The sequence below is a fragment of the Cupressus sempervirens genome, chromosome 5, assembly GCF_028749045.1.
Source record: "Cupressus sempervirens isolate cs-2001-9-10 chromosome 5, ASM2874904v1, whole genome shotgun sequence".
NCBI classification, from domain to species: Eukaryota; Viridiplantae; Streptophyta; class Pinopsida; order Cupressales; family Cupressaceae; genus Cupressus; species Cupressus sempervirens.
The window spans coordinates 610,024,351-610,043,542 of record NC_143122.1 but is presented as its reverse complement, the minus strand read 5'-3'; the positions used below and the strand labels follow the sequence as shown (position 1 = coordinate 610,043,542).

The 19,192-nt window shown below is 36.2% G+C and overlaps 1 protein-coding gene across 4 annotated transcripts in view; it reads right to left on the bottom strand.

The window, feature by feature from the left end:
- LOC149557367 (uncharacterized) overlaps positions 1 to 19,192 on the bottom strand; it is a 321,202-nt gene that overhangs the window by 140,579 nt on the left and 161,431 nt on the right. For all 4 annotated transcript variants that reach the window (XM_089832039.1, XM_089832041.1, XM_089832040.1 and 1 more), the window contains exon 10: positions 8,972 to 9,158. In XM_089832039.1, the coding sequence (XP_089688165.1) occupies positions 8,972 to 9,158 (187 nt within the window). The remainder of the gene's footprint in view (positions 1 to 8,971; positions 9,159 to 19,192) is intronic.

Here is a 19,192-nt window from a genome sequence, read left to right as displayed (position 1 = left end):
CAATTATTTTCTTTTATTGAAAGCAACTTTTCTCGTCAATATAATTGGTAACCAATTAGATCGGTTGATCTTCCAACTGAACACATAATATAACTATATGCAAGTGATAGGTTTATCTAATGGATTGTTATCTCTGTCTTCATTCATCTGAATAATGAATTTGACCATATTTTCCTAATTGAATGTTATTGCCCTAATTGATACAGTAGTATGTGATGCCCTAAATGATCCAATAGTAATTGGTGCCCTAATTGATACAGTGGTATGTGATGCCCTAAAAGATTCAATGGTAATTGATGCCCTAATTGATACAGTGGTATGTGATGCCCTATATAATCCAATAATAATAGATGCCCTAATTGATACAGTGGTATTTGATGGTAATCGTCATTTGATTTTGATATAGTGGTATTTGATAGTAATCGTGATTTGATCCTAAGTGGTATTTGTGGACTAAACTGGGTGTTTATAGAAGCATCCCAAGATCAATTTCGGTTTCAAATTTTTTTAGTGTGTAAATTTTAATTTTCATAGTAAATTCATTGATGGTGTTATCAATTGTTAGTTATGAAATTTCCATTTAACTAATTGTAACCATTAATCTCATTCATATGAACGTAACTAATATAACTATCTTCCTATGAAAATGAAGTAATAACTGTATTTCTTTAATATGTTAGTTGTTGGTTAAGACCCAGGAAAAGTGGTTGTTACAAAATGACTTTGTACTCACACAACACTTCTAGATATACATCTGGCATCTTTCTCCAAATGCTGAAGTTCTCATCCAACACCTTCAATTGCAGGTTGAACAATATGAGGAGCTCGTTCAACTTGGTGATGGTTTCCCTAGCATGCCTTAATACTCTGAATGAATCTCTAATGACCTGCACACCTTGTGATTCCAACTAGTTACCCCAATCATATATGCCCTTGGCCTTGGCCTTGCGATCAATCTCCTTTGCAGACTTGATTGACTCCTCTAGAAGAGAAGAAAAGATGAGAGATCAACTGGCTGTGAAGAGTTTTTCATCTTTTCAGTGGTCTCAAGCAAGAAAGCAATTTTCACCTTAAGCTGATTTTTCTTCTTTCACAGTTGATCATTCTTTCTAGAGGGTAATGCCACTATGCATCATGTGCATCCTATTGACAACTAAGTTGTGTTTATTTACCAAGCTCAATTTTTGTGAATTTGTAATCAGAATTTTGAATTTCTTCTTGCAGTTCATAAATTAGAGGCTCAATAACCTTTGCGTACTTGACTTTATCTTGATCACCCATGATCCCCAAGACCAATTTTTCCTTTTTACTCTTAGGAGGTGTTGGTTCCCAAGATGGATTCACTATGAAGTAGATACCAGTACGCTCTTCAACAAATTCTAAAGAGAAGCCAACTCCAATAATAAAACTAAGAGGACTAGCCCAAATGACAAGGATTAACAAATCCTTCTGCAATTTAGACTCTACAAAACCAAGCTCAGTAGACCTCAATGCCCTTCAATACACATTTTAAAGACTCACAACTAGCATTGCTGATTGTAAGTTCACCTTATATGGTTAGCCGATAATTGATAGTATTTAACTTCAGTTGATATCTAATCTTTAGTTTGCATCCATTTGTAAGGAATGAAGAGGAAATATTGATTTGAAAACCATTTAACTATACCTTAGAAGTTGGCACTAGGGGAGTGGATTCGCTGACAAGATTGCATCTAGCAGAGGCCAAGCTCATCTATGCTTCCTTGCATTCAAAGTCAGGAGTAGAAGTAGAGAGTAAATTTAAGTTCAAATTAGATTTCAAGAGTTGAAAATTCAAAAAATTGCATTTTTATTGCACATTGCAAATCCAAATCTTTAGAAATGCATTGTGAAATCTTGAAAAACAGCGTAAGTTCCTGGAGTGATTATCAGCAAATCACATTATTTAACTGAGCCGGTATCCACAACAAAAGGAACCTTTAAGCCATTTCATGATCTTACTTTGCAAGCTTAGCATGAGAGATGACCTTATTCAAGAGATGATTGAGTATTTGATATTTCCCTCTGAAACATTGAGCATTCAATTATGTATGTTGTAGAGGAATAAAACTCACATCAAAAGGTAATAAATAGTTGAGCATGGATCAACATTCAACATTGGCTGCCAGCTAACAGCAATCAATATTTGTGGAGTATCGATAAATATAAATGAGAGAACTGCAACTTGTATAAAGAGTCATCAATATCGAATAAAATATGGCACAATGACCATTGAAGGCAAGGATTGATGATCAGTTTGATAACCTTCAATGCTACATAAATCAGTAGGCGGCCAAGTAACTACATTTTCAAACAACGTGTAAGAGTATATAAGAGACAAATTTTGATAAAGCAATTTATGGTTGTAAGTAATGATTAAATAAGTCACCAAATTCAGAGGTGTTATCAATTAAAGACAAGATAAATCATTGTCTAATTGATTCCTGATATGAAGAATTCAGAGGTGTTATCAATTAAAGACAAGATAAATCATTGTCTAATTCATTTCTGATATGAAGGGCACAATCAGAAGGAGTAAACAATTAAGACAGCAATCATATTGTGAATAGGTGGATAGTGGCAGTATGAAGGGCACAATCAGAAGGATAAAACAATCAAGACAGTAATCATATTGTGAATAGGTGGATAGTGGCAGTTGATAAAATTAAAAAAATGACTCGAATGATTATTGTGATAAGAGCAATGAAGAATTAATAATTGAAAGTAACCATTAGTTAGGGAAGGACATGTCTCGTATTCCTCCAAGAGTTGCAACCAATGGACTGGTAAGGTATAAGAGGAAGGTCTTAAGAGATTCATTCAAGATCATCAAATATAACCTCTTTTACTCGTTACAGTACTATTTGAATAAATTGCCTCTTGCAATAACTGGTGCCATATGATCTAAAGATTGTAACTAGACATGGCCTGAATGTTGCATATTTATAAGTTCATATCAGAAACAACTTTATAATAAATATAAATGATAATTGGAGACATCACAGGGTTATGAGGTATAAATCAGAAATAGCATCTATCATTAAAGTTGCAAGATTACAAATACATATCAGAAGCAGCAAACTATCAATGTTAAATGATATCTGTGCATTGCATAATCAGATCGACCAATCAGATATAGCAATCCAATTGGATAAGCAATACTATTGATTGCATAAGCATATTGTATATCAGACATAGCATCACTCCTTTATCATTGCAAGTGATAAAATCAATAACATTCATAGCACACTTAATAATTGTATACTTGACATTGCTCTCCATTTAATATTAATTTTGCACATATTCTTATACATAATCAGAAATAGAAATTGATGTCATGTGTAACATCTTTACTTGGTTTTAATTGCAATTATTTGGCAAAGTAAGAAGAAGAAATTAGGTAATTGTCCTGGCTTTCTGAGTTAGCCAAAAAGAGGACATTACATATAACACTGTAATGTCCCCATTTTTAGCAGGTTTCTGCAGTTGCCAAGGTTAGCTCATCACCACGACCCTTGTGAATTGACAGTGAGTTTTGAGAGTCTCTCAGGTGGACTTTCTATTTATAGTAAGTCTATTTTAGGTAAGTGCTATATTTGGCAGGGCAGTGTTGGCATTTATAGTTGGTCGTCTTCCGCATATGATTGAGCTTATTATTGATGGAGTTCATATTAATTAAGTTATTAATGAGGCTTCATTGTTATTAAAGTGCTTTATGTTATTTCATGTTATAAAACAGAATTGTGAATGTGAAGCCTCTAAGTGAAAGTGTCTTCCTGAAGCCAAGTGTTAGTAAGTTATTTATATAAGAGAATTAAATGGAAGCTTCTAATTAAAAGGTGTGTTGATGAAGCAACTTTAATGAAAGGTGCATGAATGAAGCCAAGCTGCATCATAAAAGAAGGCTTCATGAAGCAAATAGATCATTCATTGTCTATTGCTATTTATTGTCTTTGTGAGGGTTTGAGAGTTTGGTGAATTCAATTGCTAATGTATAATGGTTTTGATCTGATTTTGGCGCTTTCTCTTACTGTGGCAACTGTGGCTGAAAAGAAAACATAGTTGAGGGGAAATTTTGTGTTTTGGATTATTGGTTTGTGAGCCCTTTAATCCGCTGCTGGGCATTGCATTTTGGTCTATTATTGAACGAATTTATGCTGAAGAAATTGGTAAATTGTATCTCTCATTGCTGCTCATAATTCTGTTAATCGGTGTGTTTAATATTTGAGTTTGGGTTATTAAAGAAAGTCAGTTTCACTGCCCAGATATTTACTGTTATTGGTCACAATCTTTTCCTGCAGTTTGGTGTCACAATTACTGCTAACTAGACATCCTGAGATACCTGATCTAAGAGTCACTTCTCCTGGTATTGTCGCATTTGTGGGACTGTACTTCAACGCCATTAGTCTCTTTCTGTGGCATTAGCAATTTTTGCTGAGCATGAGTTAACCCCCTGATGGCAGCATTAGAATTGCCCTCTGTTTGGATGTCGATCATACTGTGCTGGACATTTTAATTTACATCTGCAAATTCGTTACCAGTTGGCATCGGCATATTACATCTCCTAATGGAAGTCTTTGGTCATGATATGGCTGTTTGGAGCCTTAATTTTCAAGGAGAATAGGCCAAGTTTGTGAAGCAGTGGCAAGCAAAATTTTATTCAGCTTCATTGTTTGTTATAAAAATCTTTGAATTCTATTCTGCAGATGTCTAGTGTGCAAGGCCAATAACTGAAAGTGGTAGTTGTTCATTTCAATTGTAATTGCTTTTAGTGATTTCTGTAAAGTGGAATAAATGGAAAAGAATTGAATTGACTTTAATTGCCAAATTAATCTGAAATTTGTGGTAATTGACATAATTAGACGTGAGTAGTTTAATGCATATTCTAGTATTGAGTTTGAGATTTGGAAGTAGCATATCTTTGGTAGCGTGAGCCAGTTGGGTTCATTACGAACACAACCTTCGCTTAAGGTATTGTATAATACATGGAAACGTACAAGCAAACAAATAAGGCTTGTGCTAAGTCCTAGCATTACAAAAACCTTCATTTCAATGTGGTAATCACAAGGCAAGAAAATGAGTGCTCTCTCCACATAAGTGAAGTGAGTCGTTTATCTAAAATTCTATTATAAATGCAAAATCAAAATTAATGATGCAAGCTCGGATTCACAAGAAGTTCATATGAACGTACATATAGAGGATGCCACATCCTCATCAACTCTCGAGTAGCTTTGAATGGTGAGATGGAGATTTAAGAATCCATAGACACCACTATCAAGGTAAAGATATCACAAAATGAGTCTAATGTTGAAGGAAATTGAGTTAGTAGCAGACATTAGAAATATAGTGCAAGTTGTAACTTATACTACTGTAGCATATGTGTCACAAGAAAATGGTGCAGGGAACCTCACGCAAACTACGCATCTACAAGGGTCAACGTGATGTAATAAGGGTTTGGATTGATTGGATCAATCTAATGTAATCATTTGGTCCACTTTGTAAGGCTAAGAGTCCCAAAGGTGCCTTTATAAACCTTGGACCTCATTAGACCAATAGCACGTTAGGGCTGATACTAATAGGGTGTTATAGGAGTTTTATGATGATTCATCTAATAAAGACCTTAGAAAAGGTCCTGGAGCATGTTTGAATGAATAAATGGTTTATAGAAGAAAAATTCCAAAAAGTTGCAAAATTGTTGTCAAGCAACTTTTCAAAAATCAGTTGTGATCATTGGGACAAATCTACTTAGGCATATTGGACCCATCCATGGGGTCAAAGGTTGGAGGTTGTACGAAATTGATGGTTACTAAATGAAACAACATTGATTTCCTGTCAATTTGGTTTGTTTTTCTCTATTGTACGACCCTATATGGATTGGTGTGTCAGATCAATCTCTATGGGAAGATAGTAGAGTGAGTCTTCTCTCATATGCATTTGGTTTGAATTCATTTGGAGGTCATTAAAGGGAGACCCATTGGTTTTGGTACAAACAGCCCTGAAACCCTCATAACGTAAGGGTTTTGCAAAGATGGAGCCCTAACTTAACATTTCGGGAGTGAAATTCCAAGGTCACCTAGGAAATGCGAGTTAGGGATGTGTATTTTAAGATTCCTAAGGCTCGGGACAAGAAGTGTCGTTTCACTATTTTTTCCATTGAGCCCTAGGCTAAATAAGCCCATGTATTTAACCTAAAGAATGGTGTTTTTGTGTGAACAGTCAAGCAAAAGGAGTAAGGTGATTTGGTAAATGATGGATTTGGAACATTTTGAGGTAGGAGTACATCTCTGAAGTGTTGGATTGGTTCTATATACCCATTCCTCGGGACTTGCTTTTTTAACCAAGCCTAATTAGGCCTATTAGGTCTCTGAACATAGTAGGGGTGAAGGGGTGCTAGAGTAGAGTTAGATCCTACAACTTTGGAATCTTCTAGAAGGTCCAAAATGGTGCTCAAAACTGTATTTTTTTTTGCCAAGTCATTTGGAAGTTTTGAAATCTATGGTCAAAATTCCTTTTAGGGTCACCTAATTGCTTCTAGGTCAGCCTAGTCTTGTAGGTATCTTTTAACCCAACTAATGGTTGAATCCTCATGCATATGCCCTAGGAATGATGTTCCAATCATTAGCTTAAAGGAGTGAAAGGTGTAAGGTAGTTTTCCATAACTTGACTTAGTTGAGGGAAATTGTCCCTAAAGCACCAAATTGCTCTAACTTGATCAAAGACCTAGGAAGTCAGAGAAGTTGTGTAGGGTGTGTAGAGCATTTGGAGGGGTAATATAAATTATGAAGTGATTGGGAAACGTGGGAGTGAAGAATTAGTGGTTTGGTGGCTTAACAAAGAAAAGGCCCATAAAGTGCACTTATGGTTGTGCACCCTGCATCAGAAAAGAGGTTCAAGAAAGGTATCAATCACTTTTTTGACCCCTTTTTCCCCACTACCTTGACCATATTTAGAGGACATAGCTAAAAGTCCGTGAGGTAAATTTTGGAAGAACCCTCAAATGTCACAATATACATTTATAATCACCACAAGGAATGGGACCAGTACAGGTTGCATGTAAATGTCAAATGGATGGCCATATGAGAGGAACTATGCTCATCACTTCCTTGGTTTATCAAGTCTAGGCACTATGATTTTGAAATCCAGGGATGAAACAATTTGAATCAAATCAATGCAAGGACCATTTTATCTGATGAGGAAATAGCTGAAGTGGGGTCACAACTTATGGTCCAATTTATTACAAATGATGTTGTTGCTTGTATTCCTCCTAGAAAATGTCAATAGACAAGCATTCCACTTTGTTTTAGAGTCTATGTGTGGCTCATTGTTTCAATTTAATCTTGAAAGACATTAGTAAAACTCAATGGTATAGATCCAATTGCACAAGGCCAAAACCATTATAAAATTCATCTAGAGTCACACAAACTTCTCCAGCTAGGGTCAATGAGATTTGCCACCACCTCCTTGCATTGTAGATTCTTTGTAACCAAAAGCTGAATTTACAAAATATTGTGTTCTTTAAACGAGTGGTTAGAGTGTGGCTTGTTGATAGTGATACCATGGATGGCCAACTTGTGGCAAAATAAAAAAATTACATACTTTGTCGGACTGAGGTAGAGGAGATTGTGCTATTTTTGGAGGCTTAGTTAAAGTTTTGTGGGTAGTCAATGGAGAAATCCACATTGCACTGCATGTATGAGGCAATGGATATTGCCCAAAGAAGCCATTAGGGTGAGAATGGACCATTTGAGGGGCAAGTATATGCTGATATGTGAGTTCATCAATGCACGATGGGATTGAATGCAATTGCACCCTTCATGTCATTAACCTCCTAAATGTAATGTAATTCCCTAGTGACTCATTCAAACTCACAAAACAAATTAATGAAGGCATCTTCCACTGCATTTGGAAATCTCTCCTTGAATCATAGGATTGGTAGGCCATCATAACATACCAAAAGGGAAAGGACTTTTCGCCACTATTTCTGTCATGTAAGGTAGAAGCAATTCGGATTCCGGTTGAAATTCTCTAAATGAATAGAATGCTGATAAAATTTGTTCTTAGCCATCTGACTAATGGAGTTATTTTGACAAAGATGCCAACAATGGCGAATGAGCATTCAAAGCCATCCCTGTAGTCCATCTAGAGATGAGTCTTCTTAGATTGCAGTTGAACGCATACACACCAAGAAACACAACTAGTTTGTCTTAATAGTGGATGAATGATTTAGTTTCTGTACACCACAACCTCTACATTGAACAAAAGAAAACATCAATGTAAGGGAAGTTTGCATTTCCATTTGTCAACTCTAATTATAGGTTTCCTAAAATTTACCATAAGAATACTTAATTTGTATAGCTAATTATAAGCTAAAGCATTCAATTTTATCATATCAAGAAGCATCCTGGACAATCAGCCAATCGACCTTAAGAGACCATTTCAAATTCTAAATTGAACACAGATGAAGAGGAACCATTTACTGACAAGGATAATTTTGATTTCTTGTGAGAGACCAAGCTATTTGATGAAGAACACAAATCAAATTAGGAGAGAGCAGAATGATAGAGTTACATTAATAGGAACTGCAGTCCCTAGGGGATTGTTTCCAATAGAGGCTAGCTTTCATTGGCTCCATCCACTTGACAATTATTAATTGAAGCAAGTAATTGAGTTTGAGGTCAAAACATTTGAAGTTGAACCATATTGTAGTGCACTATACATTGTGCACTCTACTCAACAATTTGGTAATGATGAGAAAAAAGCATATTTTAAAATTCATGGCATACACTCATTTATTTTCTCTCTCTAGGCAATCAGGTAAAAAAAATTCAGTTCTCTTCTTTCAGATTTTCTGCATTTTTGAGTTTCCGAAATTTTTCCTTTTTTATCCTGATTGTCTCCATGGATTTACAATAGAGGACAGGAATAGGGAAAAAAACGAGAAATAAATAATTACCTTTGTCAATCTCAACAGTTTCTATATCATCTCCTGCCCATTCCACAAATCTTGTTTCAGTTATCCACTTTGCCATCAAATGATGAGCTATTGCATGTTTCCCTGGAACGTGAAATTCTACTCCAGAAGGAAGAACCTTTCCCAAAAGTACAGCTCTAAGTAAATCTTTGTGTATCCATCTTGCATCCTGTTTGTATGCACAATCAGACTTTCCAATTACACGTGGTCATATATAACCTGGTATTTATTAGGTCTTACTTTGTGTGAAATTTCCCAAATGACATCAATAGTCATGAAAACTTTAAATAAGATATATAGCAAGATCAATATTCACAAATAGAGGACATCTGGGTAGAGTTCAGCATCCACTTTGTATATTCTAATAACTAGTCAATCTCTGGCATTTTCCATTCTCAGTTTGAGAGATCATCATTTCACTAATACTATAGCATCAAATGATATCTCTTAAAAAATTCATTGCACAAAAAAAAAGTGAATTCAACTCACATAAACATAAAAACAGGTGTTATTATAGCAGTTTCAGATAGTTATTGTGATATATAAACACAAAACCTCAACATAATTAAGGTACTGAGGAATAGAAGATAGCTGCAAAAATTATAATTAGAAAGGAGGTGAGAAAACATAACATACTGATGTCCTTGAATGGTCAACAAGAATGGAAATTAGAGTATGTATAAAAAAGGAAATAGGCAAATTCATCGTAGATTGAAGGAAAGAGATAAATTCAGCATAGTTAAAAGTAATAAATCCTAGAGCTATAAAGTAAAATACTAAAATAGCATCTGAATACAGTTGACAAGGACTACAAAAAGAGACTCCCCCCATCTCAAACTACTAAAATCTCCCACAAACTGTCACAGTCTGTCATAAAATTCTCTAATCCAACTCTTACCAAACATATGCATATAAAAAAAAAATTACCAACATTGTAATGAGGAATAAAATAATTAGGCTCGGTTACAAATTGACTCTTGGTAGACTCTAGGTCCCAATCTAGTACGAACCCAGTTCGGGGTCCAAGTCCAATCTGTGGCTCTACACAAGGTTCCGTCCATGGATTATGGGTTTGGCTTGGCCAAACTTGAATGAACCCGGGACATATTTCACTTGTATGCTTGTCATTCAGCTGTATTTGGAGATTTTAATTATTTTGGAACCTTTTTTTGGCTTCTTTATAATTCCCAAAAAAGCTGTATTTATCCCCCAACCCTAAAATATGACATACAACACATCTAAATGGGAAAAAAAACTCATTATTCATATTTGAAGAAAATAAAATGAATTAGAAATTGATTCTGATCAGAGACTGTATATGCAGGAACTTGCAAATTGACAAGTTGTAAATTGAAGGGGATTCAGCTGTTATCATAAATGCAATAAAAAATTGTAATAGGCCAAACTGCAAATTGCAGTCTCTACTATCCATTGTACTGGATCTCACAGCATCCTTTAAAACAGTCACTTACAATCACATATATAGAGAGGGTAACTACAGGGCTGACAAACTGGCTAATGAAGGTGCAGATGGAATTTGACTGATATCCCTCATACTTGTTAATGGATCCCAGATTTATAATTCAGTTAATCCTAATTTGAGATCACCTGTATATTCATCAATGAATCTCACGTCCCATAATTGATGACTCCTCTATAATTGGTCTTTTATTAAATTAGTTACAATTCGTATGAATCCATGTTATCTGTCATTTCTCACATGGTCACATTGTCAAGAACATTTGATTTCTGGCTACCGTTCTCCATATTTAATCAATTTAATGATTGGTTTGACATCATTGGCTACCAGATTCAGTAATTGCCTAGACATCTCTCCTTGAAGGAGGTATCACAAATGAAATGGGTCTCTGTAATAATTGGTGTGTATAATAAACACCTCTTTTGATGCTAATTGCCATTATCATATCAATTATAATAATAACAATCTCTAATTCTCACATATCAATATAACAGCCAAAAATATTATTGTTGATTTATATTTAGTACTATTAACATTATTATTTATTATTGATTTGGTCATCCTTATTAAAAAGATCTTATTATTTATGTGCTGTAATATTATTATTACATATTAATATGTATTATTATATGTCCAAGGGGTTTAGCTTCATCGGTTAAAGCAATGAGTTCTCATTGTGGAAACCCTAGTTCAAATCCAACGAGGGACATCTTTGTGGAATTTCTAAGTTGTGACTCTTAGTCTTCCATTGGTTGTATTTGTCTCATTGTAAAAAGGTAGATTCTAAGTTGTGACTCTTGGTCTTCCATTGGTTGTATTTGTCTCATTATAAAAAGTGGATTCTAACTTGTGACTAGTGGTCTTCCAATTGTTATTTCTAGTGTGTCTGCCCATAAGGAGCTTGGATTTGCATTACTTTGTAGATTGAATAAGCTTTTAAGTCTCATGTTGTTTCTCAAATAAGCACAAGGTTTGCAAACGATCTATAATATAAACATAATAATATATTATATTATATTATATTATTTATTTTATTATCTATTAGTTTATATTTTTCGTTATTTATTTGAATTATGATTTTCTTATAGTGTTTACTTCTTTGTCAATTTGTATTTAATATTAGTTATTTCGAATAATTCATGATAATTTATGATTAAATTATACTCCAGAAAGGGGACATTATAGTCCACCCTTCCCCAATATTGCTTGTCCTCAAGCAATTCAAACCTTCGATATGAGTGGTGTCTCATGTTGATATCCAATCCAATAACCCTGAGACAGTAATTTCAACTTGAGGTTATACTAAGATATATTTTATCAAATCTGAAGATCATAATATTTTATTTAAAATACTAAAAAATAACTCAAAATATAAAACATATCTTGATATATTGTAGCAATTATGATCTTCTCTGTTAAGTGTAGCTTTGCACTCAGAATGTCTTTATCAAGTTTTGACACTCAGCAAGAATGTATCAGCACGCAGCAAGAACGTTTAGTCAAGATTTTGATGTTCACCAAGAATGACCTTATTTAGTTCATTAAATGTTTAAATCAAGTTTACATAAATATATTAATTACTATTTTTTGCTTTACTGGCTAATACAAACTTTCTAGTTTGTTGTCACATCTAGGGCTAAATCTCCTTAAATCTCCATTTATTTTCTGCTTGGATGTTATTGACATCTCCTTGATTGTACTTTTTTTTTCTTATGTGCCGTTTCTTTATCTTGTGTTACTTCAATTCTCTAGACTAGCTCCTTTTTCTGCATTTGTGCCCTCGTTCCTATGGCTCTTTGCATCTAAAACATATACCTTTATTATTTCATCTCTCCCTTGGCATCAATGTCCTGTATCCCATTTTCTTTGCAGAAATAATATTTTATTCCTGTTAGTGAACAGATTTGTCTTTCTAATTACACAATGATAATTTTCTCTATGCCCAAGACTTGGAAAGTACAAAAATGTTCACAACAGTTGAGAAAACTTCATGTTATTTGTTTTCTCTCTGCATTTATAGGTACAGCTTCCTTTAAAAGATCTATCAATGAATCAAAAACCAATTTTGCACTTTTTCCAGAAAGCGCATAAGGACTCTCACATACTCCTAGGTAGTGAGGTGATAATTCGTTCATACAATAAAAATAAAAGAACTCACAATCTTTTCATCATAACCATTCATTCAAAGAAAGGATGATGCAGCAAATTCATAATATTCAATCAAGAAATTGATCAATGTGAACTGTAGAAGAAACAACAACAGATATCTTCAAACGATAAATCAAATGTACACAAAGTAACAATGATTTAAGCACTTCAAACACCAAGTTTTAAAGTGGGATCAAAGATGATATATATATATATATATATATATATATATATATATATATATATATATATATATAGAACTTCTTTCTTGCACACAGTCATTCAAAAAGCAAATATATATATGCTATCTATCTATTGCTATATAAAAGTATCCATTTATCAGAGTATTTTCTAGCTTTCTATTCTAACCCCTAATTAGTTCAATGCCCTAGCATTTATAGTTTCATTACAAATCCGAAAGGTCTCCATTAAAGCCCAGCCATTTCGGTTTAAACAATTACAATAAGAACAAAAAACAATTTTGAAAACGGTTGCCTAAAACATGACCGGAAGTAACTATCCCGATCAGACTTCATCGCCTGTCTTTTCCTCTTCGCCCATAGTTTGCCTTACCAATTTGCAGCTTCTGAAGGTGTTCATGAATTCTTGCATCGCATGGGAATGGGGGTTCTTCAAACTCAGCAGCTTAGTCCTACAAGCATCTTTTTTCCATTTGAATTCTTTGACTTTTAGGCTCTATCATGGCATGAGATTCCTATTTAGACATAACATGGATTCAATATTTGCTAGCGTGGTGAAATCACTAGCAGTAGGTGATTCATTATCCTTAATCTTTGCAATAGCATCGTTGAAGCTCTTTGTTAATGCTTCAGAATCCATGTTGCCATCATCAAATTGTACAATTCCCATAGGATTCACTATATTCATATCTTTAAGAAGCTCCTCATGCATCCTAGCAATCTTGCTTTCGATGGATTGCATTTCTTTAATAGCTTCTTTGTAGATCGATTCTTTCCAGCCCATGTTATTTTTCATGATGAACAACATACTGGAATCCACAATTTTCATAGGGTTCTCACTTAGAAATTTAAGCACTCCAAATTTTTCAACTTCAATCATCTAAAACACAATAGCCTAACACTCACTCCGTTCGGTCTCCCACCCTGGAATAAGATTTTGAATCTCTCCCAAGAGCGTTTCCCCTTCAACATACATAGTGGTGAATTCTAGGATGAACTTATTACCTTCCTTAACAATGGAATTCACCCAATCCTGCATTGCATCCGAGAGCAGCTTCCCCTTTTGCATCTATTTTACCAGTTGTTGGCTGTCTGCAAAATTAGGGTCGAAAGATTGAGGGGCTTGAACAACTGGTAGGGCCCCGAGATTCATCAATGAATCAATATAAGCAGCCATGGTCACCACTAAGGCTTTGAGTTCCTTTTTCTCCCTGCTATCTTTTTCCGACTAGGTTAACATATGATTAGCAGAAAACTTAAAGAAGTTATTGCTTGTATTTCTGTTGATGGTCCCAAGTTCAACCGAAGTAACTTTGAAGCCTTCACTGTCAATTTCTCTAGATTCAGATTTTTGCTCATATGTGGCCAAATCTGCTGTGATTTTCCCAATCACTGGGTCTTTAATAAAATGGGCATCAGTTTTTAGTTTTTTAACTTTGGAACCACGTGCTACATATTTTGTTACAATCTCTTTTATAGGCGTACATACTGGCTGCAAATTTCTTTTCCTACTGATTGAGCTAGATAACCAGGATGGGACAATAGGATTAGCAGAGATTGCTTGAGTATCCCGGGTAGGAGTCATGAATTTAGGCTGGTTTGCCCTAGGAGCTTCAATAAATTGCACATCGCCATCAGGATTGTCTGAGAAACCAAGACCATCACCCGAATCTTGTCCTAGGGTCAACATCTTTTCCTTCTGAACTTCTTGCTGCATGAGGGCTTCAGACTTGGTTTTAGATCTAGTTCGAGGAGTCGTGTTCTGTGTGGGTGCTAGCATCTTTTTCTGCTTGCCAAGAGTCGACACACCACCTGCAACAGGAGATGAAACTTGGATGTCAGAGGTTAGTGGTTCAGAAAAAGAAACCGTTTTTGGAGACGGTTCATTGACTACTTTCATGCTCTGCCTCCTTAGCCAATTGTCTATATGAGTGAGAATGGATCTAGTTCTTAGATTTATATCATCCTCTTCTTCTTGATTCCAATTCACTTCTAATTGTCTTGACTCACTGGCTTCCTCCCACCCAAGTTCAACAATGTCTGAACCATCTTCAACTACTCCTTCAAGTTGGAACTTCAATTTGAGGGAATTGATTTGTTAAAGTGTTAATCTTGAGTAGTCACTTTTTAACACTTCTTCCTCATTTTTACAGTCCTACCATAAATCCTCCAGGTGTGGGATTATGGATAACTGACCCTTCAGACCAAGAACTCGAGCCACAAATCCTTTACTATCAAAATCCCTTCTTCCTTGGTAAGACCCAAAACCAAAACTGAGAAAATTGTTTCCTATGACTGAAGCGTTGATCATGCTGCTACAAGTCAAAGGGCCAAGCTCAATAGGAAACACCGATTCCCAATTCTCTTGCAGTAGATTATCCTTAATGAAAGAGAATAACTACCTGCAGACTTCGGCTAAAACAAAATAGTCAAGTGCATAACATGGTAACCTCATTGGTTCATCCTCGAACCCACCTAGTCTTAAATAGGTGAACTTAGAGAACTGTATGTAATAGCTTCCATAGTTTTGAATCAATTTCTGGGCTTTCGAGGACAACCTGGGCATGGGTGCCTTTTTCAGAGATAAATGCACACTTTCCACCAATACATCATGTACCTTTCTAAAATTTTCTAACACTTTATCTCTTTGAAGCAGGGGACAATATTGATAGGTTGTTATTTTCTCACTCCAAATTTCATGAGGTAGGGAAGTAAGATTACTGACACAAGCAATGTAGTATGTGAGATAAGAGGCCATATAGAAAGTTTCCTTGGATTCCTTAGCATGTCCAAGCTGTGTTCTTAATGAGCTAGCAATTATTTCAGCCCAATCCATCCATTGTTCTCCCTTTAAAATAATCTCAACATAACGAAACATTCATTCTTCAACAAGAAGGACATCGGCTGAACCCTTAACTCAGTGTAACAGCACTACAAGATCATGAATATGGGGTTTTAGGTGATCTTTTGTGACCATCTTGGGTAGCCTTGAACTTCCACCATAATTAGTCATTGTCCACTTCCTGGCTAGGATGTTACAGTATTCTCTTGGGGTTTCTTGGTATTCAGCTAGGGATTGGATGGGAGAAAATGCAGTAAGTGTACTTTCTGGTAGACGCAACACTAAGGCAATAGTTTCCCTAGATATCGATAGCACCGGTTCTCCATCTTTATTTAGGATACTTTTAATCCTTACATCATAATGGTCAATACAAAGTTGGAGTAATTCAGGGCTTAACAGGGCAAGAGGAAAAGCTGCGGCTTCAATCAGACCACTAGTGAAAATTTTCATACAACCATTCAATTCATCGGCTCGCTCAAGGCAATTCGACTGTAATTTTTCTAGCCTAACACCTTCTAAATTGGTATCACAAATAATGGGTCTCTTGCACTCCAAACTTGACACATTCTCAAAGAAATGTAACACAAATTTCATCTTAAACAAGGAAAGCAAGGCTCAAACTGATTCTATTTTGAAATGCATACAGACGATAGAACAAAAAGAAAGTTTTTTCTGTGTTCTCACCTGCAACTTGCCGAGAAAAATAATATCTTTTCCTGTCCCTTAGCAACTCCTTCAAATCTCCCATTCGCATGATAAACAAAAAGAAAAACTACACTCTTTTTAAGGGAACGAGAACATACATGCGAAAGCACGGCCTCATAATGAGGCACTCATGATAGATCAACTGCTGCTAGGCTCACAGGTTTGAAATCGTTCGACGTGAACTTTTATTAAATACTTCCCTTTGCGGCTATACTGACAATGATTAACTTTGTCTGACAGCCAATCCTTCTTTTTTGGCGAAAAGATCTTCCACTTTAAGTCATGATGGCATTTTCCCATGCTTGAAATTAAGGCACCCCTTTTGAATTATTACCTCCTAACGTGATATTTACGCCACATGAAAACAGCGGCTTCACCAACCCACAATCAATTTCTGCCAGAGAACCTTAGTTATAGAACCGCTTCGAATTGCTTCAAACCAAGATTCAAAGGGGTTCGAAGTAGTTCAAAAGAACACTTCCAAAGTCTCGCGCATTACCTACAGAAAACAAAGGTCAGCGTAAAAACCTTTGATTGAACTGCTTTGAACTACTTTGAACCGAGGTTCAAAGTCATTCAAAGAGGTTCGGACAAACACAAAGAATGATGGGAAGCTTCGGGAGGCCTTACACAATGTTTTCAATGGTCGGGAGAACATGAAGTGACAATAAGAAGCTTCGATGACTATATGGGCAATTTAGGAAAAGTTCAAAATAGGGCGACTCATAATATGGTTAACAATTCCCTTATCATCCTTCCTTAATTCCACATATCTATGTTGTGTCTTAGTTAGAGTAACATGGGACATGCACCCCCTCCCAAACCTTGAAGTACCCATCGTCGACACGTCCCCGCACCGAGTACTTGAGTACCCAAGTAACCCCACCTCCGTCATTTTGAAACCATGCCACCGTTGGGATGGGTACTTGAATTTCTATTTGAGTTTTGATTTTTGAACATTACTATTGGGTATGTAATATGTTACTATGTTGAATGTTCAATGGTTCTACTTCATGTTGTAAGTTTGATATATTCAAGTATTTTAACTTGGTATGTTCTACTGTAATATCATTTCATAACTAACATTTCACGTTCTATATGTATACTATACAACACTCCTCCCTGCCCTGTCCGCCCCTTACCATCATCCCCTCGTAGTCCCGAAAATGAGGCCCATTTTCCCTCGTCCAAGAAACTCGTCTTGACGTACCCTAGTATTGGTGTTACATTGGTCTTAGTTGAAACATTCTTAGCTCTTCCTTGGGTGTATTAGATTCAACTTTTCTTGCATTTCTGATGACTTCCTCAATGTTTTGGGGTTCAAATAGTTTTACAAAGTTTTTGGTGGAATCTTTAAATCATATAAACATAGAAGTGAGCCTCATTTGAGAAAGAGCTAAGATTAGAACGGATAATGCCTGGAATTGGCAGGCAAATTTATCCATGGTTTCGATTTGTTTGAGGTGAGTTGGTTATTGGAAACACCATTTAGGATCTCTTTCATCAAATGTACTAATAAGCTTTTGGGAAAATTCCCCATAAGAATTTATATTTTGGCAACCTAGGGAAATAAGCCCATGGATCCACCACTCGTGTTGCCCCTTCCAAATAAAGTATTGTGTGTTTGTCGTACAGGTAAAGAAATCAACGCATACAAACAATGGAACAGAACAGCAGAATTATATTCACATATGCCAGAACGTACATTATGCTTCATAAGATTCGCAATAATAGATTATCGATGATTTACAATGATCCCAGACTGGATATAAATACTACTGCCGAACCTTCCCGAAGGAGTCCATTGGCCAAAAATATTCTATCCGCTACAAACTATTTACCGACGACGTCCGCTACAAAATACAGAAACACCGCCAGACATCACCCGTCGACAACAGAAACACCGTCGGGACCATCCAGTCGGCTGACACCATCCCCCCCAAAAAGAAAAATCGTCTCCGGACAACAATTACAAAATATCTGAGACAAATTAACAAACGAAATACATCATCAGAGTGACTACAACAAGAAAAATTTGCTTCTGTCACATCACTTCACTTCGTCCCGTGCCTGTAGCCTCTGCTAGCACAATACTGTCTTCTCAAGCTGACCTTGATAGCCACCCACGCTACTTTCGTTGTTTCCAAATCCTGGGTACCCCAAGCCAAATGTCGCTGCACTGCCTCCAGCTGGACGATCAGCTCCTCCCGAGCTCTCTACGCATCCACCAAGACAGCCTCACAGCCAACACCTACTCTAAGTGCCTCTGGTACACAGAAAGTCCATCCCTGCAACTACTTCAACTCTTCTCAACTGGTCAGACTCCCACGACTGATATCCGCAACGACTGGGGGTCCAGGGGGCAACGCCCTCAGCGGGGTCGAGGGGCAGCACCCCTCGCCGCCAAGACCAAATTAGCACTTCGCAACCCACACAGAAATGCACGGAACACACCATTTCTGTCATTTTCTACTGATTCTACACTCTTTCTGGCAACCACTGATGCGTCCCCTCCCCTTTGGCATCATCTGTAACTCATTCAGAACAACTTGAATCTGTTTTTTTTTTTTTTACCAACCCCTCCTGCTTCTGTTTGTCTGTTGCTGTTCCGACTCTCTAAAAGTTCCTCCTTCAACCAAATACTATGAATCCATTCGGGTGAGATTCCAGCTAATCTAATGGCAAGGGATTCGATCCCAAGACCTGTAAAAGTTCGTTCTGGCAATCGAGCAGCTGGATTCAGGTTTTCTTTTGTCAATTCTGAACTCTACCAGACGGCGGATTTGCTAGGGTGAAGCAGGAAGTAAGCAATGGTGAAATGCTGTTTC